The sequence below is a fragment of the Bos indicus x Bos taurus genome, chromosome 8 (genome assembly GCF_003369695.1).
Source record: "Bos indicus x Bos taurus breed Angus x Brahman F1 hybrid chromosome 8, Bos_hybrid_MaternalHap_v2.0, whole genome shotgun sequence".
In the NCBI taxonomy this organism is placed as follows: Eukaryota; Metazoa; Chordata; class Mammalia; order Artiodactyla; family Bovidae; genus Bos; species Bos indicus x Bos taurus.
The window spans coordinates 72537712-72563873 of record NC_040083.1 but is presented as its reverse complement, the minus strand read 5'-3'; the positions used below and the strand labels follow the sequence as shown (position 1 = coordinate 72563873).

The 26162-nt window shown below is 42.8% G+C and overlaps 1 protein-coding gene across 2 annotated transcripts in view; it reads right to left on the bottom strand.

Annotated features, from left to right (window-relative positions):
- The window catches only part of DOCK5 (dedicator of cytokinesis 5), a 280652-nt gene that overhangs the window by 120439 nt on the left and 134051 nt on the right, over positions 1-26162 (bottom strand). For both annotated transcript variants that reach the window (XM_027549946.1, XM_027549947.1), the window contains exons 6-12: positions 19335-19483; positions 15823-15958; positions 14431-14588; positions 12485-12566; positions 8985-9114; positions 3946-4018; positions 294-436 (exon numbers count right to left, since the gene is read on the bottom strand). In XM_027549946.1, the coding sequence (XP_027405747.1) occupies positions 294-436; positions 3946-4018; positions 8985-9114; positions 12485-12566; positions 14431-14588; positions 15823-15958; positions 19335-19483 (871 nt within the window). The remainder of the gene's footprint in view (positions 1-293; positions 437-3945; positions 4019-8984; positions 9115-12484; positions 12567-14430; positions 14589-15822; positions 15959-19334; positions 19484-26162) is intronic.

Here is a 26162-nt window from a genome sequence, read left to right as displayed (position 1 = left end):
TTTTTCTTTGTGCCTTAATTTAGAGCATTGGGATCATAGAGCAGACAAAAGTGAGACTTATCAGATGAGAATTCATTCTACACAATTCACAAAATACAGCTGCGAGACAATGCTCTCAAGTCTGAACTGCCGTCAGTGTCAGTCGGAAGTTGAGGTGGGCAGTCCCCAGCAGGGTCTGTTTTATATCAGAGAAAGATAATGAAAGGGCCAGAGTCCAAGGACTCAGCTCTGAGCGCCACCACTCCCGAGCCCCACCAGAGCCCCCTCCCTGCTTGGTACACAGGGCCGAGTACCTTGTCCTTTGTGATTCACTTCTTTGGTTGCTATCACTTTATTCAAGACTGACGTGAGTGGTTCATTCTCCCCGATCACGTGGGATGTTATCAGGGGCGACATGATTAGCTGCCTCTGTCGGATATATGTTTCCATGGCAATTCTGGGAAAATGAGAAATAACTGGTAAGACAAAAAGAGGAAGTCTCTGCAGCAGAGCCTCAGATACTGCTGGGTCTGATGGGCCTATCATTTGAAAATATAAATAGTAAAGCAACCTAACTACAGGATACTTTCCATCTTTATTTTCCCCACTGGGTGCCTATCTTAGCAAATTCATCTCAAAATGACTTGGGGGGAAAAAGGGGAAAAACAGCAACTCAGGAACAAACAAAACTGATGGTCAAATGATTAGACTGAAACCAGAGGCAGTGCTTGATGTGCTTTCCAAGGTGGGAGAGGCCGAAGGAATGGAACTGTAGAAGGGTGGAAGCAGGGGCAAGAGACCCAGCCCCCAGTTCCGGTTCTACTTGACAGTAAGCTCTGCCAAAGTCTCCCCTTCAGGCTTCAGTTTGTTCATCTGTAAGGAAACAGACCTGAAAACACATGCCTTGAAAGCTTCCACCTACTGCCAACACTCAGTGTACCAGAGTGCTGCGTATGCAATGGATTGTGGATGGTGTTTGCAGAATCCCATGTGATGATGAACTATATATACGGTTGCAACGCCACAGGCACCAGCAAACAAGCCTCACGTTAACAATCAAATCAGGCTGAGATTCTTACAGGGTGATCAAAGGGGGAAGCACAGCCCCCATTCTATGGAAAGCACAAGCACTATTGGGAACTCCCTATCAGCCTGTATAGAACAACGGTCGCCAGTCTTCTCTGCTGTAGTTTTGGTCTCTTGCCCACAACACACAGGCCAGCTTGCTCTGCAGGGTTCAGACCTGTATCCTGACAATACACAGGAAGCATACTGCCGTACAGGAGCACGGTGGCTCAGTCGGTAAAGAAACCACCTGCAATGCTGGAGAACCGGGTTTGATCCCTGGGATGGGAAGATCCTCCGGAGAAGGAAATGGCAACCCACTCCAGTATTCTTGCCTGGGAAATCCCAGGCTGGATGGAAGAGTCTGGCAGCCTACAGTCCATGGAGTCGCAAGAGCTGAACACAGACTTAGGGACTAAACCACCACCACCACACTGCACTATGTTCCTAAAAAGTGGGATTGCTGCAGAATGAGTTGTTTTCGAATGACACCCTCTCAGTCTAGCAGGATATGTGTATAAAACTCTCCCAATACAATCGCTGTAAAGCTTCTGAGGTTAAGTTACAAAAGCTCTGCCATAAATCTTGGGAGTTCAATGCCAGAGGCCATGATTTGCATCGTGAAGGCTTTAAAGTGGTTGCCGGCTGCAAAGTGAGTAGTAATCAAATTAGGGCTGGGCTCCTCGGAGACACAAAGCTTGTATTATTCTGTAGTGGAGACAATCTGAGGACTCAGTGTTTCAGAACAACTGCTAGAAAGACTTGGTTCTGAAAGTAAGCGGGAGGCACATAACCAAACCAGAAACCCACTTCATAAAGTGAGACAAATACAGAGAAATGCATTGGAGACAATTCATATCCGTAATACTGCTCCTGTTCTACAATTATTTATATTATTTGTATGGAGCAGATTAAATTTCATTCCATGAATGCTGCCTTGATTATTTATATATACACACATAATATTGTATCATATTTTTTGTTGTTTAGTTGCTAAGTTGTGTCTGACTCTTTGCAGCCCCATGGAATGTAGTCTGCCAGGCTCCTTTGTCCATGCGATTTACCAGACAAGAACACAGGAGTGGGTTACCATTTCCTTCTCCAGGGTATCTTCCCAACCCAGGGATTGAAACTGGGTCTCCTGCATTGGCAGGTGGATTCTTTACTGCTAAGCCACTGGCGAAGCCATTGTATCATGTTACCATATAGTATTTCATATAATGTTCAAGAATCTGCCTACAATGCAGGAGACCTGGGTTCGATCACTGGTTTGGGAAGATGCCTTGGAAAAGGAAATAGCAACCCACTCCAGTATTTTTGCATGGGAAATCCCATGGACAGAGGAGTCTGGTGCGCTACAGTCCATGGGGTCACAAAGAGTCAGACACAGCTGAATAACTAACAGTTCATATTCATGAATGCTGTTCCTAGTACATATATGCACAGTGCCTAATAATATATGTATATATAGAGAAACAACATTCATAGATATGAAAGTTATCTTTATCATAAGCATGTTTTTATAGTTTATATACTCATGTCTATGCTATGTATTTTAATATTTATTGTATTATACAAGACACAGCAAACTGCCAAGGTTTTATTAAACTTTTTCTATGTATAAGTTGTTTAAAATTTTTGTGTAGTTAAATCAATTTCTTTTTTTCAGTCAAATCTCTGGTATTTGACTCAGAAAGACTTCCCACACATCACATGGTATAAAACTTTTATTTTCCTATAGTACTTTAAGACTGTTGGCTCTTACCCTTTTATGTGTTATCATCTGGAAATTATGATGGTTTAAGTTGGGAGATGAGGATTTAACTTAGTTTTTGAAATGGCTGGCTAATCTTGAACAATAGCTTTTGCATGGCTTATCTTTCCCCACTGATTTTTAAATATCATTTAAAAATAATTTTAAAAATAACATAACCATATTATTGGGGTTGGTCAAAAAAGTTTGTTAGGGGATTCTTCCATAACACTTTATGGAAAATCCTGAACGAACTTTTTGGCCAACCCATTACTTATTATTAATAAAATCACATTAACTCAGATATCCCTGGGTCTAGTTTCTGGAATTCTCAGTTTATCACACTGATCTGTGGTAGTGGCTCTACACTGGCCGAGACAATCATCTTTCCTCACTGACATGACTGTCTCGTTAGGAGTCAGACACAGCAATGCTCCCAAAGCCGCCTGTGCGAGGTTAAGTGGCACGTGCCTGCTGGGGTCAGTCGTGATGTTCACAGGCACGCTCACTCAGTTACATGGATGGAGAACAGCTCTGCAGCGTCCCCCAGTGGCCCACTCAGGGCTCCAGTTCCCGAGGCTCAATAAGGGGGCTTGAGTGCAGGTCAGGGGGCATCCTTCCAGGCACTCCTGGGCCGGCTTTCCTCCACTCGCAGGAACCCAAGGACTAGTCCACCCTTCACTCTCACCAAGTGTGCTCCCCAGACCTGCAGCAGCAGCATCACCCAGAAGCCTATTAGATGGAGACTCCAGGCCCACCAGATGGCGTTCTGCATGCATCCATCAAGACCCCAGGTGCTTCATGCACACGTTACAGCCTGAGAAGCCCTGTGCTGTCCTACTTAATTTCTGGTCCTCTGCGATAACCGTTCTATATGACAAAGTACAGGCAGACTCTGGCATTTATACGGTACCATAACCTGCTAGATGTGTCCCTTATATTGCTTCAGTCATTTCTGTAGAATCAGAAGAAGTTAGGTTACTCTCTTAAATTGCGGTCTAATACAAGGATTTTGAATATAGTCTTCTGTCAAGAGTTTTCCTCGTCTAACCGGGCAAAAGGTTCCGAGCACTTGGTTCTGTGTAAATGCACCTCCCAAAGGCCTAACCCAGGTCTCAACTAACCTGGGTAAGTGCCAAAGTACTTACTGTTGAAAGGGAATAAAATGCTGCTTTTCTTCATCATCCACCTTGCCATGAACAATATCAGTAATATCCATCACTAGGAAAAAGATAAAACTTAATTAAAGAAACTAATTGCTGGACTTCCCAGGTGGGGCTAGTGGTAATGAACCTGCCTGCCTATATAGGAGACCTAATAGATGTGGGTTAGACCCCCAGGTTGGGAAGATCCTCTGGAGGAGGGCATGGCAACCCACTCCAGTATTTGCTTAGTCCCTCCTTCACTGTTCACCTGAAACTATCACAAAATTGTTAATCGGCTATATCCCAATACAAAATATTTTTGGTGTTTAAAAAAAAAACAAACATAAAATTGAAAAAAAAAAGAAGCTAATTACTTGAGGCCTCAGTGAGGAACTGGAAAATTACAGTATCAGCAAACACAGAATCCTGGAGGAAGAGAGAGCAGGCAGAGATGTTTATTTTTTTGTCAACGATGACTCCCAGTGTCCCTAGGCTGGCAGAAGAGCAATTCATCAGGGTCCTTGGCAGGGGTCTGGGTGTTCTCAGATCAACCCTGCAGACTAGCCTCTTTAAAAACTCTAATATCCAGGACATGCAGGCAGCCTAAATGTCCAGTGACAGATGAATAAAGATGTGGTACATATTTACAATGGAATATTATTCAGCCATACAAAGAAATGGAATTGGGTCATTTGTAAGTGATGTGGATGGACCTGGAGTCTGTCATACAGAGTGAAGTAAGTCATAAAGAGAAAACCAAGTATCTTACATGAATGCATATATATGGAATCTAGAAAGATGGTACTGTTGAACCTACTTGCAGGAATAGAGACACAGAGAAGAGGCCTGAGGGCACAGCAGAAGGAAGGAGAGAGGGGGATGAATGGCGAGAGTGGCACTGACATATCTACACTGCCATGTATGAAACAGACAGCTAGTGGAGACCTGCTGTGCAGCACAGGGAGCTCAGCTTGCTGCTCTCTGATGACCTAGAGGGGCGGCATGGGCAGTGGGAGGGAGGCGATATATGTTTACACATAGCTAATTCATGTTGTTGTACAGCAGAATCTGGCACAACATTGTACAGCAATTATCTTCCAATTTTAAAAAAATAAATAAAAATAATAAATATGAAAAAAATTCTACTAGACCAAGTTGCTTAATTCTTACACTGACAATTTTTACTAAGCCCGCATTCTAAGGCACAAGAGAATACTTTTTTTTTTTTTTTGGGGGCAGGAGTGTTACAGAATAAAAGACCTGGGAGAGGATCTTATGACTTAAGTGGCCCACTGTCCCTCTGATGTGATATTTTCTCACCCGGTTTCCACATAAACCAAGGGCAGCAGGTCATTAGCAGCATAGATTAGAAGACCACGTATTGATTTGCTCTTTCACATATGAGAAGAGCTATTAAGGAAGCACTGTGCTAACCCCACTGGGTATATTATCTTTTTTATACAAATATTAGTATCAGCCCTACTTTAAGAGATGAGAAGGGAGGCTCAAGAGGGAGGGGATATATGTATACTTATAGCTGACTGGCATTGTTGTACAGTAGAAACCAACATAACATTGTAAAGCACTTATTCTCCAATTACAAATAAATTTAAAAAGAGGGGGTTTCTCTGGTGGTCCAGTGGTTAAGAATCCACCTTGCAACGCTGGGGATGTGGGCTTGATCCCTGGTTGGGGAACAAAGATTCCACATGTGGCAGAGGAACTAAGCCTGCATGCCACAATGAAAGGTCCTGCATGATGCAACGAAGATACCGTGTGCCACAACTAAGACCCAATGCGGCCAAATAAATAAATAACAAATTTTAAAAAAGAGAGATGAGGAAACTGACCCACAGGGAAATGTAGGTAATCTTCCCTAGGTCAGAAGTGTTAATGGTTAAAATCAGGGTATGAACCCAACAGTGATCACAGGGCAAACCATGTAACCAAACTCTGCCTGCTCCCTAGAAAACTAAGAAGTGGGGCATTGACTCCACAGGCAGCTGAGGGTAGACAAGGCCCCAAGGCAAGAGGCCATCAAGCCTTGGTTAATAAATTACAAGCTAGTCATAAAACATGCACTAATAATCCACGCCCTAGATAACCTGTTTGGAGATTAAAAGAAATTCCAAGCTATGACGCAATAATCATAAGAAAAACTAAGGAACCAGGAGGAAATGCTTGCTCAAAGTAACCTAAACACGTAATGTATTAGGCTTGGGAATTAATGTTAGTGTAAGGAAGCTGTAAAAAGCAGGCATGACATCAACTTGCTGTCAGCTCTTAAAAGACCCCCGCAAACATTGTGTGTGAGTGCATACACGCACACAAATATTGCAAAATTTGAATTTAAACTCCCAAGTAGGCAGTGCATTTGTGGACATCATCTAGTTACTGCTAACCTCTGCTGACGTTTGGCATCAAGGCTAAAACTAATCTCCATGCCCTGAACATACATACACACGCACACACACAGAAACACAGGAGCAAATAAAAGCCTCAAGCTTGATGTTCCAATCTCCTTAGCCCAGTTTGAAGGACAACGACCCTGAAAACGCCTTCAACTTCTATGAAGGAATAGATTGGTGTGTAGGTGGCTAAACAGTCCTGGGCCAAGGCTGCTTGCCTTTCCTGGGATTTCATTTTAATTCACTATAACGAATAGTGTTGTCTCCTCTAGACACAACCCGGCCAACCTTGAGAGGAAAGGGGTGCGGGGCGGTTCAAGGGACCCACGACGCACACAGCCTCCTGGGGCTGCATCACCAGCCATGTGACCCACAGGTCGATCTTGACAATGTGGAGTTTCTGGGTCCTCGTTCCAGGAGCAGGATTGATGGCTTTCAGGACTACTTAGTAACTAAAATGTCAGAGTAAGACCAAAAATATATATCCTCCATTTAACAAACTACAGAGGAAAATGCAGGGCCTCCTGGAAGGTTATGGAGTCTGATTGAAGCCAACGACCCTCTTTGAAAGCAATGCTGCCTTTGATGAGTAAATTTCCTAGACAGGCAAACAGCTTTCCAAGGAGAATTTTATTCAGATAAGATCAATACGTGGCTGCAGGCAAGGAAGATTCCAATAGACAAACAGAGGCTTTACCCAGAGGCTTGCTGTGTACAAGATACATAACTGGGCGGGGGGGGGGGGAGAAACAAACATGGGGTATCTACATGAGCACCACCAAAAGCGAGCGCCTGCCAGGTCCAAGTAGTGAATGCGGTATGTCTGAGGCTAACACTTACAACCAAGTTCATCTTGCACTGTCTCTGGGTCTTCTCTTTCCTTCCTCCCTCTTTTCTTTCTTTTAAATTATTTTTATTGTGGAAAAATAAATACATAACATGGGGCCTCCCGGGTGGCACTAGCAGTAAAGAACCCACCTGCAAATGCAGGAGACCTAAGAGACTCGGATTCAATCCCTTGGTGGGGAAGATCTGCTGGAGGAAGAAATAGCAACCCACTCCAGTATTCTTGCCTGGAGTATCCCACGGACAGGGTGACCTGGCAGGTTATAGTCCATGGAGTTGCAAAGAGTCAAACACGACTAAAGCAACTTAGCATGCACGCACACATACATACCATGAAATTTACCATTTCGACAATTTAAAAATGTACAGCTCAGTAGCACTGAAAACTTTCACACTGGGACTTCTCTGACAGGCCAGTGCTTAAGACTTTGTCTTCTACTGTACAGCACAGGCAACCCTACTCAATACTTTGACCTATATGGGAAAAGAATCTAAAAAAGAGTGGATATATGTATATGCGTAACTGCTTCACTCTGCTATACACCTGAAACCAATACAACACTGTAGATCAACTATGGTCCAATACAAATTTTTAATAAAGAAGAAAAAAAGACTTCATCTTCTAATGCAGGGGGTGGGGGCTCGATTTCTAGACAGGGAGCTATGATGCCACATGTCTTGTGGCCAAAGAACCAGAACATGAGCAGCAGAAGCAATATTGTAACAAAATCAATCAAGATTTTAAAAAAGGTCCACATCAAAAAAAGTCTTTAAAGTTAAAACATTCACACTGTCATGCAGCCATCACCATTATCCACCTCCAGATGTTTTCCTCTTCCCAAACGGAAACTCTAGCCCTTTAAAAAATACCTCCTGTGTCCCCTCACCCTGCCACCTGTGTCTCTAGGAACTACCATTCCACTTTCTGTCTCTGTAAATGTGATCATTCTAGATTCCTCATAAAAGTGAGTTATCATATAGTATTCATCTTTTTGTGACTGGCTTAATTCACTTAACGCAGCATCCTCAAAGTTTCTTCAGGCTGAAGCATGTGAAGGAATTTTCCAACTGCTTCAGGCTGTTCCACTGTAGGGACAGACCCTTTTGTTTATCCATTCATTCATCAACAGATACCTGGGTTACTCCTACCATTTGGCTGTTGTGACCAATGCGCTGCTGTAAACAAGAGTTTAAGGACGGGCATGTACACACTGCTATCTTTAAAATGGATAACCAACAAGGAACTACTGTATACAGTGCACGGAACTCTGCAAGGTCACGTGACAGCCTGGATGCAAGGGAGGTCTGGGGGAGAATGGATACATGTATAGGTATGGATGAGTGCTCCCACGCTGTTCACCTGAAACTATCCCAACACTGTCAATCGGCTAGACTCCAAGACAAAATAAAAAATGCAAAAGAAAAAGAGAGCCAAGAATGATTTATTGTATAGCCCAGGGAATTCTACTCAATATTCTGATAACCTATATGAGAAATGAATCTGAAAAAGAATGAATATATGTATATGTATAACTGAACACTCTGTATATGGATAACTGAACACTTTGCCATACACCTGAAACGAACACAACATGCAAATCAACTGTACTCCAATCAAAGATTTTTTTTAAAGTTAAAAGAAATATAGTCCCTCATTTTACTTGGTTTGAGCGTAGGGAAGTAGGATTGCTGGATCCTAAGTTCTACGTTTAATTTTTCTTAGGCCCCCATCATACTGTCTCCCCAGTAGCCACACCATTTTACATCCATCTCGGGCTCTTTCTGTACCTGCTACTCCAAAGGGTCTCCGGAGTCCACAGGTGTGCTTCTTGCCCTCCTTCAGCTCCATGTGGCCAACTCGGACAATCTGGCACACGAGGCTGATGCGGGGCCGGATGAGGTCTGTGCTGCTGAGGTCCTACGGGGCAGAGAGCACAGAAAAAGGAGGTCACGTTCCATCACCCTCTCACCTCCGCTTTCTTTTCATTGACTCTACAATAGAATACTGTTCAGACCATACTTTTTAAATTTTATTTATTTATTTATTGGCTGTAACTGTTCTTAGTTGGGGCATGTAGGATCTAGTTCCCTGACCAAGGATCGAACCCGGGTTCCTTGCATTAGAAGCCCTGAGTCTTAGCCACTGGATCACCAGGGAAGTCCCCAGAGCATACTCCTTAATGCTCAAATATCAGAATGACTCCTCTCCTCCCCTATCTGCATCCAGCCAAGAACTCTCACTGCGTCATAGGAAAATGACTGTATTAAAAAAAGAATAAAAAAAAAATCCCCCAGCTCCTGCTTCAAATTTATAAATCAGATCATATTCATCCTCAAGTCTCCAGCTTATTCAGGGTCCTTTGTCACATCGACTTTATATCCTGCCAGGGCATATCTGAGCACCAGGTGCCTTCCAGTGCCAAATGAAATTAAAACTTATGAGACACTGACATTTATTTTGTATCCACACAGGCTGGTGATATTTCATCTTACCTTCCAAATAATCCTGTGAGGCAACTATAACCCAGAAATTTACATGCTCTGCTTTTTGTAATTATTCCTCTGTTTTCTGAGAGGTATCCACTGAGGGCTTCTCAGAGTGTGTTGATTAATGAGAAATGTGTGGATGAAATGTCTCTGTCTTTTTGTGGCTCATGCTCTAAGCTTTTTTGTACTCCTAGGATGGTTGAGTAAACCCACAAAGCTCACATAACTCATTCACCTTAACATCAGAAATGATTTAACTGCATCTCAAATTCTTTTCATGAAACAGCTTCCCAAGGCCTCTTTACTGAATCAAGAAAGAACTTTTTAAACAATCAGTTCACATCTATCCTCTATAATCAAGTTAACTCAGGGCTCCAAGCTAGGAATATATACCAATGACACTATCAACCTTGAGGCTTCTGTTAACAGAAAGACTTCAAGTGCCTCAGACAGTAAGAATCCGCCTGCAGCGCAGGAGACCTGGGTTCGATCCCTGGGTCAGGAAGATGCCCTGGAGAAAGGAATGGCTATCCACTCTAGTATTTCTTGCCTGGAGAATTCTATGTACAGAGGAGCCTGGTGGGCTGCAGTCCATGGAGTCGAAAAGAGTTGGACACGACTGAGCGACTGAACTGAAGTGAGAGACTCACACATAACACAAGTGCCTGGTTACATTTACTGGGGCACACCGGTATCATTTAATAACATGCAGTCATTTACAAATGAACTTTCTGTAGAATGTTTAAGGACCAAGGAATCAGTCACGTTTCATCGAATAGAAAAAGTTGGATGTGAATTTGCATATAGGAAGAGCCTAATTGATAGGGGGAGGAGGGAGGGTGAGTGAATCACAGCTATTCTAAAACACTGTTAATTAAAAGATGGACCAAGAATTTAATAATATTAAAAATTTTTTAATAATGTACATACTGACTGATAAATGTCTTTTTATTTCATGGGAAAAAAACATGTATCTCAGAATTGAGGAAGTACTGTTTTGGGGAAGAGCTCTAGACTCTCTCTTGTCCACACTTACTAGGTGGTAAAGGTATGGATGGGTCAGTGCAGGGATAGAAACAGACCACTCTCGTCCCAGGGGTAGAGTTTCAATGGATGGAATGAACAACAGAAAGTTGGAAGGAAAGGGAGGAGGAAGAATAAGCCTGTACTGGTGTTACAGGGAAGAACAGAACCTGATTGCACGTTGGATCAGTTTACTTTAACCTTTGCTTCCCATAGCTTTTGTTCACTAAAAGGATACTGTCTACACATAATGGCCTGCCTCAGGGATACCTGCCCCTCTGCCTGAAGGGTAAACCATAGTCCCTTTGCTCAGGGAAACATCCAGATCCTGTCCACCTGTGAGTGGCTTCAAGACAGAAGAAATGAACACATCCCCTCCCAGAGGCTGGCCATTCCAGGAGATATTTGAAAGACTTATGGACTTCCTCCCCTTCCCTGTTGTATAAAAAAAAACCTGGCATCCAGACCCTGATAAGATGGTTATTTTGAGACACTAGTCTGCCATGACAACTCTGTCATGTGAAGAGTCGACTCATTGGAAAAGACTCTGATGCTGGGAGGGATTGGGGGCAGGAGGAGAAGGGGGACGACAGAGGACGAGATGGCTGGATGGCATCACCGACTGGATGGATGTGAGTTTGAGTGAACTCCAGGAATTGGTGATGGACAGGGAGGCCTGGCATACTGCAATTTATGGGGTTGCAAAGAGTTGGACACGACTGAGCGACTGAACTGAGTCTGCCACCTTCTTGGTCAGCTGGCTTTCTGAATAAAGTTGTTACTCACTGCCTCAACACCTTGTCTCCTGACTTACTGGCCTGTCCAGGGGCAAGCAGAGCAAGCTTGAATCTGGTAACATGCAGACCACTGCTCCTATCAGTCCTTTTGGTACTTTAATCTTAGACTCTTGTTTTCTTTGCTGTAAGAGGGACTAAGAAGAATAAGCAGACAAAATATGGGGGTGGCTTAAGGGAAAAAGGAAGAAAGAGGCATCAGTATCTCTTTTAGGCTTAACGGGAGCTGGGAAACCCACCCACTGCTCAGAGCAGTTGGCAGCGGCTCCAGGGCTTTTCAAGCACTGATGTCAAAAAAAGTGCAGGAACCCCAACAGAGTTCCTAGCCTATGAGAAAGAGTCAGCAGATTCCAAGCTATAGCTCAATACATTTCCTGGCTCTCAGTCCATATACAGCAGCATACCTCCTGCCTTGGGGAAATGGAAGAGCAGAGGGAAAAGTCCATTAAAATACAAGCCAACAGAAAAGTCTAGCCCGGTCTTTGCCCAGGCAATAACTTTGGCCTGGAAGACTCCTCTCTCTATCTGCACAGCTTACATCCTCTTCAACTGTAAGTTCTTACTCCAAAGCTCCTTCTCAATGAGAGCAGCCCTGACTTACCTATTTAAGACAGCATGCCTCCCCCAGCCCAGAAACTCCCAATTCTCCCAAAGCACTCAAAACTCTAACATTCTGTACAAAGTACTCATCTACCTGATTACTGCTTATTATTGTCTGCTCCTTTGGGACAAAAAAAACTCTCGAGAATCAGGACATTCTTATCTGGTATGTTCACTGATATATGTCAAGTGCCTAGATCAGTGCCTGGTCTCTAAGAGGTGCTCAATAAATATTTGGTGAATAAATGAGCGGATTATTCCTAGTAGAGGGATTATGAGAATTGCAATTTTCATGTTTTCAGTTTTTAAGTTTTCTATATACTTACCACATGTACTCACAAACATCATAAACTAAGGAAAGGGTTAAACATAGGTAGGACTTACAGTAAAGACCGCTTGAAGGTTATTGAGCTTCTCGATTTCCTTGGGCATTCCATTACTGCCCCAACGAATTAGGTAGTTTTCACTGGTGAAGGGAAAGAAAAATATTCTTGGTGAGCACCTGAGTGGGGAGGAAGCTGCTCTCAGTACAGGCTTAATAGGGTCCAAAGGGGGTCCAGAAGAGCTCAGTGAAATTCAGGCAGGACTAAGACCACACCAATGACCATTCTCTGGTGTTCTGGCTGCAGCCCAGTTCCTAGAGGCATACCGAGTACAGCCCCATGACAAGCTCTACTCAAGATGGGCCTGTGCCCAGTACATTCCACCAGATTCTATCTGGAGTCTTTCTTTCATCTCAAATCCTCTGTATAAATTTCAGCTTTGCTGAATCAGGAATATAATTTTATAAGAATTGTTCCAAGTCCATTCCCTGGAATCCACATCAACACACTCCCATAAGATTTCTATTTTAGAAACAAACAATTTTAACCATCTTCTCAATAACAAATATGCTTTCTTAGCTGCTCAGCAGATGACTGTAGGTTGAACAAAGTCTATTATTCCTTAAAGTCTTTGAAATTTTATAACCATTACTTTTTTAGAGCAGTTTAGATTCATAGCCAGTTGAGAGGAAGGTACAGACTTTCCTATGCCCCACTTCATTCCTGGGCTTCCTGGTGGCTTAGGCGGTAAAGAATCTGCCTATAATGCAGGAGACCCAGCTTTGATCCCTGAAATGGGAAGATCCCCTGGAGAAAGAAATGGCTACCCACTCCACTATTCTTACTTGGAGAATTCTATGGACAGAAGAGTCTGGCAGGCTGCAGTCCACGGGGTTGCAGAGTCAAACACGACTGAGCGATTAACAACACAACAACAGCACTCCATGCCCAGCCTCCCTCTTTATCAACAACCCCCCAGCAGAGTGGTAGATTCATTGTAATCGCTGAACCTACCCTGAGACGTCATTACTACTCAGAGTCTGTGGTTTACATTAGGGGTCACTCTTGGTGCTGGATACTCCATGGGTATGGAAAAAATGTGAAAGGACGCACACCCTCTGTGACAGGACCGTACGGGACGGTTTCACTGCCCGAAAGCCCTCAGTGCTCTGCTGGGTCATCCCTCCCTCGCCCCTCTCCTACAGTTTTTTGAATCCCTTCATCCCTGTCGCCATGGTCTGATGAGTTTTATTTAATTATTTTTAATTGGAGGATAAGTGCTTTATAATATTGTGTTGGTTTCTACCGTGTATCAACATGAATCAGCCATAGCTATACGTATGTCCCCTCCTTCTTGAACCTCCCTCCCACCTCCCATCCCATCCAGGTGGTCACAGAGCACTAGGTTTGAGCTCCCTGCCTCCTACAGCAAACACCCACTGGCTGTTTATTTTACACATGGTAATATACATGTTTCCATGCTACTCTCTTCATTCACCCCACCCGCTCCTGCCCCCGCTGTGTCCACACGTCTGTTCTCTGCGTCTGCGTCTCCACTGCTGCTCTGCCAATAGGTGCATCTGCACCATCTTTCTAGATTCCATATCTATGCGTTAACATATGATATTTGTTTATCTCTCTCTCTCATTTACTTCACTTTGTGTAATAGGCTGTAGGTTCACCCACCTCACTAGAACTGACTCAAATGCATTTCTTTTTATGGCTGAGTAACATTCCACTGTATATATGTACCACAACTTCTTTATTCTGATGAGTTTTGTGTGATTTCTAAGACTCAGTGAAAACATGAACTATTACTGCACTGTTTCAGTAGTCACTCAGAAAAGCACAGCAGCCCAACAGGGTTAATTTTCCACTGCCTTGAAATCCTCCCCTTCGTCTCCATCTTCCCTTCTCAAACGCAGCAAAGACATCCTCAGGGAGGTGGGGAGGTGAAGGTTGGGTATTTTCACAAGATTGATGGCAGACGACCTGGGTCTCCACTACCTGATGAACTTGGACTGGTCCGGGTCATAGAGGGCCATGAACAACTCTGCATCTTCCCCGATGTTGCAGACAAAGTTCTTGAAGTTCACGAAGAGGCCGTAGGTGTGGACGGTACTGAAGATCGACTGGCCCCGCAGATCCAGGTTCTGCAGAATGGACTGAACACAGAGGACAGGAGAGAAAGTCATCGTGGTTTCAGCAAATGGGAAACACTGGCAAAGACACTGGCCTCCAAACCGGGGCCAGATGTAATTATTGGGTTGGCCAAAACATTCGTTCAGGTTTTTCCGTAAGGAAGACACAGAAAAACACAAACGAACTTTTTGGCCAACCCAGTACCACCCAAAACAAGCACTTACTGAGAAAGTAAATGTAAAGAGACAAGTAATCGAGTGAGCAAAATAGAATTATTATTTTAATGAAGGTCTTGTGAAAGGCCTTAAACCCAAATAGTTCAATAAATGCTGTCTAAAGAGCATATATCTAAAGGTTATAATAACTCATGGTTTTAATGGCTTTGAGACGTTCTCATCTCTCTCACAATGGCTTCTGGGGAAATCTCAAAAGCATAAAATTCATGATTCATTATCATTCTTTGGGAGAATGACTCTCATCGTAAATAAGACTCCACTGGACAGGTCTGTCCTCAGCCACAGTTAGCCATTAGATCCAGAAATGCAATGAAATGTCATTACAACTGTACTAAAAAAAAAAATAAAACCTACAAATTAAAGAAAATAAATAGTACTCTTCACTCATTAGAACAGAAAGACTGGAAGAACATACACCAAAACATCAGTATAGTTGGGCTTCATAATGTAGGTGACTTTTTTCTTTTTCTGTACCTTTCAAATTTTTATTTATTGTCCAGTTACAATTTTTAAAATCTCTCAAAAACTTCATTTGTAAATATTATTGTTATTTCCTTTAGAAATCATAATCTAGGGACTAAATTCAAAAGTTTAAACAGTCAAAGGGTTCTCTCCCACCCAGTTCTATTCAGAGGCATCCATTATTGGTCAATTTCTTGTCTATCACTACAGAGTTAGTCTGCACATAAGTAAGCACAGATGTATATTCTTTTTTGAAATACATATAACAGTATTTTATACACGTGGTTCTTGCATCTTGCTCTTTTCCACGTACTATATATCTTTGCAATCTTTCCAGGTCAGAACATACACTGCTGACTCGTTCTTTTTGTTATATTTTGCTTCTAAAATGAGAAAATGGATATTTCTTCTCAACAACATTGCCACCTCTGCTGTCACTGACTCCCTTTCCTTCGTTAAAAACAAAACAAACAAACAAAAGAGCAAAATAACAAACAAAAAAAGCAAAAGCAAAAACGGAACCTCCATGGCCAAGGTCTGCACATTTCAGGAAGCTCACCTTCTCCTCTTGGATCTTTTCCTCAATCCTCTTTGAGGCCATTTCATGGGCCTTGAAGAGGGCAACGGTGCTGGTTTCATCTGGGTCCAAAATGTTCCCATTGTCATCCCGCACAACCAGATCCAACCCCAGCATTCTGGAAACAAAGGAGTAGTCAGCTGGTTCTCCTCACCAGGAGCAGACTCTTTTCTGAAGACTCTTCATGGAGGGACAACCCTGGTGGTCCAGTGGTTAAGAATCTGCCTCCCAATGCAGGGGTCACGGGTTTGATCTCTGGTCTGGGAAGATTCCACAAAAACCCTGGGGCAACCAGGCCCATGTGCCACAACTACTGAACCCCACCTCTGGAGCTGCAAGTGCTGGACTCACAGGCCTAAAGTCGCTGCTCTGCAACAAGAGATGACACTCCAATGAGAAGCCCGAATACTGCAACTAGAGGGCTGCCCCTACTCGCCACAACTAGAGAAAGCCTGTGTGCAGCTACAAAGACCCAGCACAGTCATAAATAGAAAATAAAGAGTTTTCATGGAAAAACCCAGAGGATTCGGATGAAAGGCTGGGTGCTGGACAAGTTAAGACGAGAACTCACTGAATTTTCTCGCTTCAATTTCAGCCTTCTTTCCAAACAAAACCTAAAAAATTTAGGATAATGTTACCCAAACTTGTAAATAATATGCAAAGTAATCTGGTCCCAATTGGCACTCACTCTAACCAATGCTTCTTTCCCCCTAATCATCTGTACTTTGCTATGGGAACTTCTATGAAAGACAAATGCTCAAATACTGGGGGACTTGTCCTGATTTCCTTAAAAGCACAGGCATGGGGGATAGTACTTCATTCAAGATTATCTTAAAGGAGACCAAGGAAGTAAGTCCTGGCATTGGTATCACAAAATCTATCTCAGAACCCGGACTTTGGTGTCAGCTGAACCAAAATTTACATCCTGATTTTAACACTTGCTAGCAAGGTGATTTAGGGTAATCTACATTTAAAAAACAACAACAACAAAAACTGTTTATTTGGCTGTGTCAGGTCTTAGTTGCAGAACACAGGATCTTTTGTTGCAGTGTGCAGCTTTCTCTTTATTTGTGGCTCGTGAGCTTAGTTCCCCAACCAGGGATTGAAACCAAGTCCCCTGCACTGGAAGGCGGATTCTTTACCACTGCACCACCAGGGAAGTCCCCGAGTAACCTACTTAATTTTGCAAAGCCCTGGGTTCCTCATCTGTAAATACACTCTGTCAGGATTACAGGGGAATTTAATGAGACAATGCACATAAAGCACCTAGTATCTAGCATGTATCATGCTTTCAATGAATGTTAGTTTTGACTGCAGCAACCAGCACAGGAAACCTCTGGCTGTGTTAAGTAAACGTAGCTCTGGGTGCTGCATGGCAATAGTAAGGGCCATAGGCTCCCTGCCTGGCACCATCCCACCAAGGCTTTTATGCCCAACACCAAAGCAGAAAAAACTGTTCTTAGTTCTAAGAAGTTGGGGATTGTGGTTGAAACACGATACTGCAATCTGAATTCCCAGAAAGCATTCCTGGCACTAGCAATCCAGGAGTGGGGATGTCCAAATGCCAAGAAAACTCAGGCATAATAGTGCCAAGACATGTGCTAAGTCTTTGAGAAGAAAGCAAAAATGCCTAATTTCCCTTTGCCCTGTTTTATGGCTTCTCCATCAACTGATTCAGTCTGGCAGGTCCCTTGTCATGGGAGCCAGACCCACAGGCCACCCAGGATCATGAGCGATGGCCCATGTTGGCCTCTCAGAGACTGAATCATGGACGCACCGATGGAGCAGCTTAATTTCTCGAGCTGCTTCAAAGGGCTGAAATAGAAGGCAGGCATGTCCTGCTGTTTGTGGGATGTTACCATCTTGTAGCAGAGACCAGGGGCCCCCAGGCTGATGCCACTCTGTGCCAAGACTCAAAATACACTGGCAACATATGTGCCAGAGGGAGCCGCTTATCCCCTCTTAGCTGTTTAAGAAATCTCCCAGCACTGCTTTCAAATTGTGGTGTTGGAGAAGACTCTTGAGAGTCCTTTGGACTGCAAGGAGATCAAACTAGTCAATCTGAAAGGAAATCAACCCTGAATATTGGAAGGACTGATATATATTAGAACAACTGATGCTGAAACTGAAGCTCCAATACTTTGGCCACCTGATACAAAGAACTGACTCACTGGAAGAGACCCTGATGCTGGGAAAGACCGAGGGCAGGAGGAGAAGTGGGTGGGAGAGAATGAGATGATTTGATGGCATCATCGACTCAGTGGATATGAATTTTAGCAAACTCCAGGAGACAGTGAAGGACAGGGAAGCCTGGTGTGCTGCAGTCCATGGGGTTGCAGTCAGACATGACTTAGCAACTGAACAACAACAACAGAAACTGAAACTGAATGTCAAAGGAATCATCAACAAAAACTGAGAAACTAGTCCAGTGTTTTAGAAAGAGCTGGGCAGGAGGGCTGAATCCCAGGTCACAATCAATTTTGATGAATTAATTCAATCTTTCATTTTCCAAAGGGCAGTAATATCAGGAACCTACATATATGCTGGGGCCAATGAGAAGCTTAATTAAGAGGTTACTGGGGTTATAGAGGTTATTGAGGACATAACAGAAGCTAAAAGCATGCTTTACTATTCTGGCAAATCTGGTTTGCACACAGTATAAACAATAGTCCCACTTAGGGGAAGACATAGAGAAAGAGAGAGAATGAAGCTGCTGATTTTAAATCTACTTTCAGAGTTCTGTGATGGCCTAGAGGGGTGGATGGGAGTAAGGGGAGTACAAGAGGGAGAGGACATATGTATACATATAGCCGATTCACTTCATTGTACAGCAGACATTAACACAACAGTGTAAAGCAAATATACGCCAATAAAAAATTTAAAAAAAAATCCACTGTTAGAACAAACAGAGAAGGAAGGAGGGATAAGTCTGGTATTAACATATATAACTACTATATATAAAATAGATCATCAACAAGGGTCTACTGTATAGCCCAGAGAACTCCACTAAATATTCTGTAATAATCTGTATGGGAAAAGAATCTGAAAAAGAATAGATACAGGTATAAGTATAACTAAATCACTCTGCTGTACACCTGAAACTAACACAATATTGTAAATCAACTATACTCCAGCGTAAAAAAAAAATCTAAAAAAGAATAAAGATTATCTCAGGTCCCAGAAACTGTCTGTTTCTGATGCTCAGACCTTCTGCGTTTGTCTGGCAGTGGAGTTCCTTCCATTCAAGCCCCAGGTGCCCTGCTCATCTGTCATCTCCTTGAGACCCGAGATCCAGCACGGGGCCTGTGCTGGCCCATGAAGGGCACTGGCAGTTTCTTCTACACAATTAAATGGCTCCCAAGGCTGAAAGAAAGCAGTACACACTATTCTTTTGTGACTCCAAGATCACAAGCCCTTGGGGAGATGTGTCCTCTGCCTGAATGTGACTGGGTTTTTCCAAGTTCTCAGTGAGATATATGTCATCCCTGATTTACCTGTTCCCATGATCAATCTTGGCTGTGACCTTCTTCTTGAGCTCTGCCAGTTCATCTTTGGGGAGGGTGCCAGACAGGATCTGGGACCGCCACTCTATCAGGCTGTATGTCATCTGCTGCAGCTGGCGGAAGAGCGTGACCTTGTTGTTCTAAGGTGGGAAAATGAGGCAGAGGAAAGGACCAAAAAATAAATGGTGTGATGGGAGATGAGAACATCTTTTGCCTTGATCCTTTATAAAGTGTTATTTAACCAATTATTCTGCCATATAATGAACTGTGCACTTTGAGGGGACCTCTTTTGGCTCAGTGGTAAACAAATCACCTGCCAATGCAGGAGATGTGGGTTCGATCCCTGGGTCAGGAAGATCCCTTGGAGAAGGGAATGGCGACCATAATCCAGTATTCTTGCCTACAAAATTTCATGGACAGAGGAGCCTGGTGGGCTACAGTCCATGAAGTCACAAAGAATTAGGCATGACTGAGCAACTGAACATGCATACACAGAGCAAGCTGTGCACTTGGAGGCGACCTCTTTACATCACTAGGGATGGCTTTGCCCTGACCCATTCCCACTTTCTCCTCTGCTGCAACTTCAGAAACAGATAACCACTTGTAGGATGGACAGGATGGAGGGTTGGTCCTAACTCATAAGTGTACCAATCATCCAAGTGCCTTAAACTTCTGCCCATGTTCCTCCTGTGGTTGAAACCAGCCACTTGGGACTTCCCTGGTGATGTTAAGAATCTGCCTTTCAATGCAGAGGACATGGATTTGATCCCTGGTTGGGGAACTAAGATCCCACACACTGAGAGAGGGGCAACTAAGCCCAGGTACTGCAGCAAAGATCCAGCACAGCCCAAAATAGAAAGAACAATAAAAACAGCCAGCGATTTCCACCGTCCTCCAGACACACTAGATCACTTTGTAAGTCTCTTCCCATCTTGGCTCCTACCCACATTCCCAGCCACACCATACACTGATCACTACCTCAAAAATCTATGCTCCTTCCACATAAAGCCACGTGTATTCTCCCATGTGCTCCAGATCCTCACAGTAACATGACTCCTCTACCTGGAACCACTTTTCTCCTCCTCCCCCCCGCAACCCTCCACGTCTCACTCTCACAACACACCCTTCTCTAACTGCTAATTCTGACACCTACAGGATCTTAGAAGTTTCTTCCTCAAAACCATAACTCTGGCTTGGTTGTCTCTTCCACAAATGCTGGAATTTGCTCCTCTCTCAGCACTCTACCTGTACCACATTGGCTAGCGTTCCTCTCCCCTTCGATGGTAAGAACCTACAGGACAAGGTTAGTTTTGCATCTCTAGGAGCTGGTACGGAGTAGCCATTCAATAAAATATACCTCACCAATGAATTCTGGATGGGAAAAGAACTGTAATTTCAGAGATATGGGATCACTGAAAAGAGACTGTGACCAGTTATTATAAAGTCCCCAGAAAATTGTTATACCATCCCAAAAAACATTAGACCTGGAATAAATGAAACCATTATTCTGGGCTTCAGTAAGAACTTCCTTAACTAAACTAAAATGAACTTAACAACCAACTAATTATTTGTGCCTCAATCATTTTAAGAGTCTAGTGCTTGATATTCATACCATTATACCTTGGTTCTATCCAAAGGATGCATTCATTATATTTAAAAAAGAAAAAAAAAAAAACAGTCAATGAGCATTTACCACGTGCTAGAAATAAAGTTCCTGTACATTCTAAAGGAGAAGGCAGCAATAAATTTTAGATATATGTAAATATATAAAAATATTTAAATATGAGCATTTAAATAATATACATCAATATCATATGTAATATGTACATTAATTACATGCATATAATATATATTACATATGTAACCACACAATAGATAATTTCAGAAATGATAAAAAGTACAAGGAGACTCCTCTGGTAGTCCAGTGGCTAAAACCCTGGACTTGCTATGCAGAGGGCCTGGGTCCCATCCCTGGTCAGAGAAATAGATCCTACATGCTACAACTAAAGAGTTCACAAGCCGCAACAAGACCCAGCGCAGCCAAATAAATAAATAAAAATAAATATTAAGAAAAAAAGGAAAAAGGAGGTAGAGCAATATGATAGGGCATGCCTGGTGGAAGGAGGCCTCCATAGAATAATCAGGAAAAACTGTTTTGTGCATCCTTTTTGATACACCAATATATGCCACCACCCTCTGTATACTGTGAGACCACTTTTTTTTTTTTATTCATAGGTGGAAAGTCATGATACAATTGGATAACATATACTTCCAGAATTATCAGGAATATTACGATCTCCCGTAAAAACAATGCCAAAAAAAAAAAAGCCGCACAAAGAAGTGGCTGATGGCTGTCAGGCACGTTCTTTAGTGATGCTCTTCTATATCCATCCCAGGGAAGATGCCTGGGCCAGGTATCAACAACAATCAAGGCTGAAAATATCCAAGATACTCCTGAACAAAGAGGAAATGTAGGGGCTTCCCTGGAAGTTCAATGGATAAGACTCTGCCTTCCAATGCACAGGGTGTGGGCTCAATCTCTCGTAGGGGAACAAAGATTCCGAATCCTGCATCCCACAGGGTGTGGCCAAAAAGTAAAAAAAAAAAAAAAAAAGAGTACATGTAGAGTAAAGGGTCTTTAACCTAAGAGCGGACAGTGAGGACAGCAATGGGATTAAAGGTAAGAGCCCTTCAAGAAGTTCAAGGTTCTAGGCAAACAGAGAGGAAAGAGATGAACACATTTATCTGTGATTGCAATACTCTCTGATAATCCCCTGGAGAAGGAAATGGCATCCACTCCAGTATTCTTGCATGAGGAATCCCGTGGTCAGAGGAGCCTGGTGGGCTGCAGTCCACGGGGCCGCAAAAGAGTCAGACATGACTTAGCATCTGAACAACTACTGCTAATGCCAATGATCTGAAAGCACAAAACACAAAAGCTGATTAAAATCATGAAACCACCTGCATTTTAGGCTTTTAGCATTTTCTGAATTGTCTCTTCCTCATCAGTCTTTAGAAAAACATAAATGAAACTTTTTTTAAAATCTCATTTTTGAAAAGAAGAGGTAAACTAACCGTGCTTTTTTATTCATTCATTTCCATATAAAATATTTCCATGTCCTTGTCTTTCAAACTGAGAAATCAAGCCCATAAAATTTTGCCTTTCAAAGCCTCTAGGCAGAAAAGGATCTTTTATTTCTTGCAAATTATTTGTCTGCTCTTAGTTTTTCCCCCCAATATTTTCTCATTTTAATTAAGATATTAGGTCTTATAATACAGTAAAGAAAGAGCTCCAAGTCTCCGGGGACTACCTATGAGAGACAGCTCTTTGTGTGGGGTACTTTTTCACAAGTTCTTGGTCTCAATTATATTAGACACTATCCAAGGCAATTTAATTATTGCCTGTCCATATCAGCCTGGTTTGCCAAGAGTTCCCCCAAGAAGTATGAAGACGGCCATTCTTCTTGCGATCACTGTGCCAAGTTAGTTCTGAATAGACAAGCTGGAACACATCAAAGGATGCAGTCTCCGACTGTAAGAAAATGGATTTTATTACCACATTCCTAAAATTGTTCTAAGAGGATGTTCTGTGCAGGAGCTGGTTCCTGACACTTTATGGATTCCTGGGAAAAAAGTGAGGACAGGAGAGGGGAAAATCAAGCTCTGCCTATAAAACCAGGAGTCAAGGACTCAGGCCTCCATCTTCACCCCCCGTTCATGTGTCTCTCCTACTATCTCTAGCCCTACTAATTTCAGTCTTTGTACTAGCAGGCATTCCCTGGTGGCTCAGGGGACTAAGAATCCACCTGCAATGCAAGAGACACGGCAGACATGGGTTCAATCCCTGGATCAGGAAGATCCTCTGGAGAAGGCAATGGCAACCCACTCCAGTATTCTTGCCTGGAGAATTCCATGGAAAGAGGAGCCTGGGGGGCTTCATACAGTCCATGGGGTCACAAAGAGTCAGACACAACTGAGTGACTGAGTGTGCACACACACATTGTCACATAATTCAGGAGTGCAAGGAATGTATTTAATAATGTCTTTGATCCTCCCTGCAAAAGTCAGCACAAGTCTGAACACAGGAGTGAACGAAAAGCAAACTGTGACAGCTCGGATTTAAAATGACACTCTAGTTTCAGTTCAAGGAACTTTTCAAAATTAATTTTTATTGTAGTTGCTTTACAATGCTATGTTACATTCTGTTGCATAGCAAAGCGAATCAGTTATACATATACATACATCCCCTCTTGGTAGGATTTCCTTCCCATTTAGGTCATCACAGAGCACTGAGTAAAGAGCTCTGAGCAACACAGTAGGTTCTCCTGAGTTGTCGAGCTACACAAAATAGAGAAATTCAAATATTCCTCCAACCAGACAGTATAGATATTTCTGCATTTGCTGAAAACTTCTCCCTCCTGGCAATCTTTGAGGTTTCACTTTTTACATTTCTATTCTGGATATCTTTTTATGATTTTTATGGTTACCTGGGGGGTACAGGGAGAAGAGAAGGGACAGACTGGGAGATTGGGACTGACATATAAACACTACTATGTATATAATAGGTAACTAGTAAGGACCTACTGTACAGCACAGAGAATGCTACTCAATGCTGTTATGACCAAATGGGGAAAGAATCTAAAAGTGTGGGTATTTGTATATATATAACTGGTTCACTTTGCTGCACATCTGAACTAACACAACATTGTAAATCAATTACACAGCTATCCTTATTGTTATTTAGTCACTAAATTGTGTCCGACTCTTTAACCCCATGGACTGCAGCCTGCCAGGCTCCTCTGTCCGTGGAATTCCCCAGGCAAGCATACTGAAGCAGGTTGCCTTTTCCTTCTCCATGGGATCTTCGTGACCCAGGGATCAAACCTGCATCTCCTGCAAGGGCAAGCGGCTTCTTTACCACTGAGCCACCTCCAATACAAATCATATATTAAAAAAAAAAGAATTTCTGGAGATTAAAATCAAAGTGACAGGAGGAAAAGAAAAACAGCTTTGTCTTCAATAGTAGCGGGAATACAGAAACCATCCACTGAGTAAATTAGACATTCCAGGGTCATGGAGACAATGGTATCACTCACTGGGTATCAGAAAACCCAAATTCTATTCTCCATCTTCTTTCCCAAAGAATGCAGACCACAGTCAAAAGCCTCTTCTCTGGCCTTCTACTTCATCTCTCCCTCTGCAAAAGAATCAGTGTTTCCTCTGCTCACCCTCTCCTCTTCCATGTAAATGTTCTTTGCTGGAAGTATAGGAACTTACTTAATTTCTATCTTTAATTTGATCACCAACTTGCTAAGTGACTTTGAGCAAATTATTCCCTCTGGGATATGACCATCTGTAAAATAAGGGGACCAGCACTGAGATCTGTTCCCCAGGATAAGCGTCTTGGAGTCTATGGCTGAGATATTAAATTCAATTACTCCTCTAAGCAACTTCCTGATTAACTGTATCTGACCATCTCACTCTGATGTATTCACACACTGGGGTGGCTCTATATCCAATTGCCCCATATAATAGCTCTTCAAAATGAATCTCATGTCTTTTTTGAGTATCTGGACCCCGTGGGATCCAGGATGGTATCCAGGTCTCTCTGTGTACTGTGCTGCACTGACCCTCAGTTCTGGGAAGACGGGAACCACACCTTCCCACTCAGTCTAGTGCTTTCTCTCTGTGTCAGACAAAGAGACAGCCTGGCTAGCGAAAGCTCAGTTTTTCAATAAAGGATTCCAGGAAAAGACAGTTTTTGTCTCTGGAAGCAGTGCAAGAAATTCTAAAAGCCAGGTACCAAAGTCAGAGGAAAACAAAACTGGAAAAATACCCAAAGCACGCCCCCTACCCTGTTCTGACCGTCATCCCACCTCCTCTTGCCTCTCATGAGAGCCACACACTGAAACAGGGCTTGTGACCCACAGAGAAAGAACTCTGACACCAGGACAAAGATTTCTATAGCAATTTTCTGTCCGTTGGGACTAAGTGATCAGATGTCAGTTTCAACCATGAAGCCAGCTTAAGTACTGAGAGAGTCAATTCCTAGGCAGACTGATAAGAAGTCCAGGGTTCCAAGGAGGAGAAAGGGTTTGGGGTTGGTTCTCAAGGAGGAGACAGGGGTCTGGAATTTTCAAGGAGGAGGAAAGGACAAAGGCTTTTTTCCCCCTCTATATTCCTTAGTCACATAAAATGTTTTTTTCTTTAAACCCAGAATTGATGATTACACAATAAACAACTCAGTTTAAACTCTGTAGAGTCAGCAAAAACAAGACCGGGAACTGACTGTGGATCAGATCACGAACTCCTTATTGCCAAATTCAGACTTAAATTGAAGAAAGTGGGGAAAACTTCTAGACCTTTCAGGTAGGACCTAAATCAAATCCCTTATGATTATACAGCGGAAGTGAGAAATAGATTTAAGGGACTAGATCTGATAGAGTACCTGATGAACTATGGAATGAGGTTCGTGACACTGTACAGGAGACAGGGATCAGGACCATCCCCATGGAAAACAAATGCAAAAAAGCAAAATGGCTGTCTGAGGAGACCTTACAAATAGCTGTGAAAAGAGGAGAAGCAAAAAGCAAAGGAGAAAAGTAAAGATATAAGCATCTGAATGCAGAGTTCCAAAGAATAGCAAGGAGAGATAAGAAAGCCTTCCTCAGCGATCAATGCAAAGAAATAGAGGAAAAAAATAGAATGGGAAAGACTAGAGATCTCTTCAAGAAAATTAGAGATACCAAGGGACATTTCATGCAAAGATGGGCTCGATAAAGGACAGACCTAACAGGTATGGACCTAACAGAAACAGAA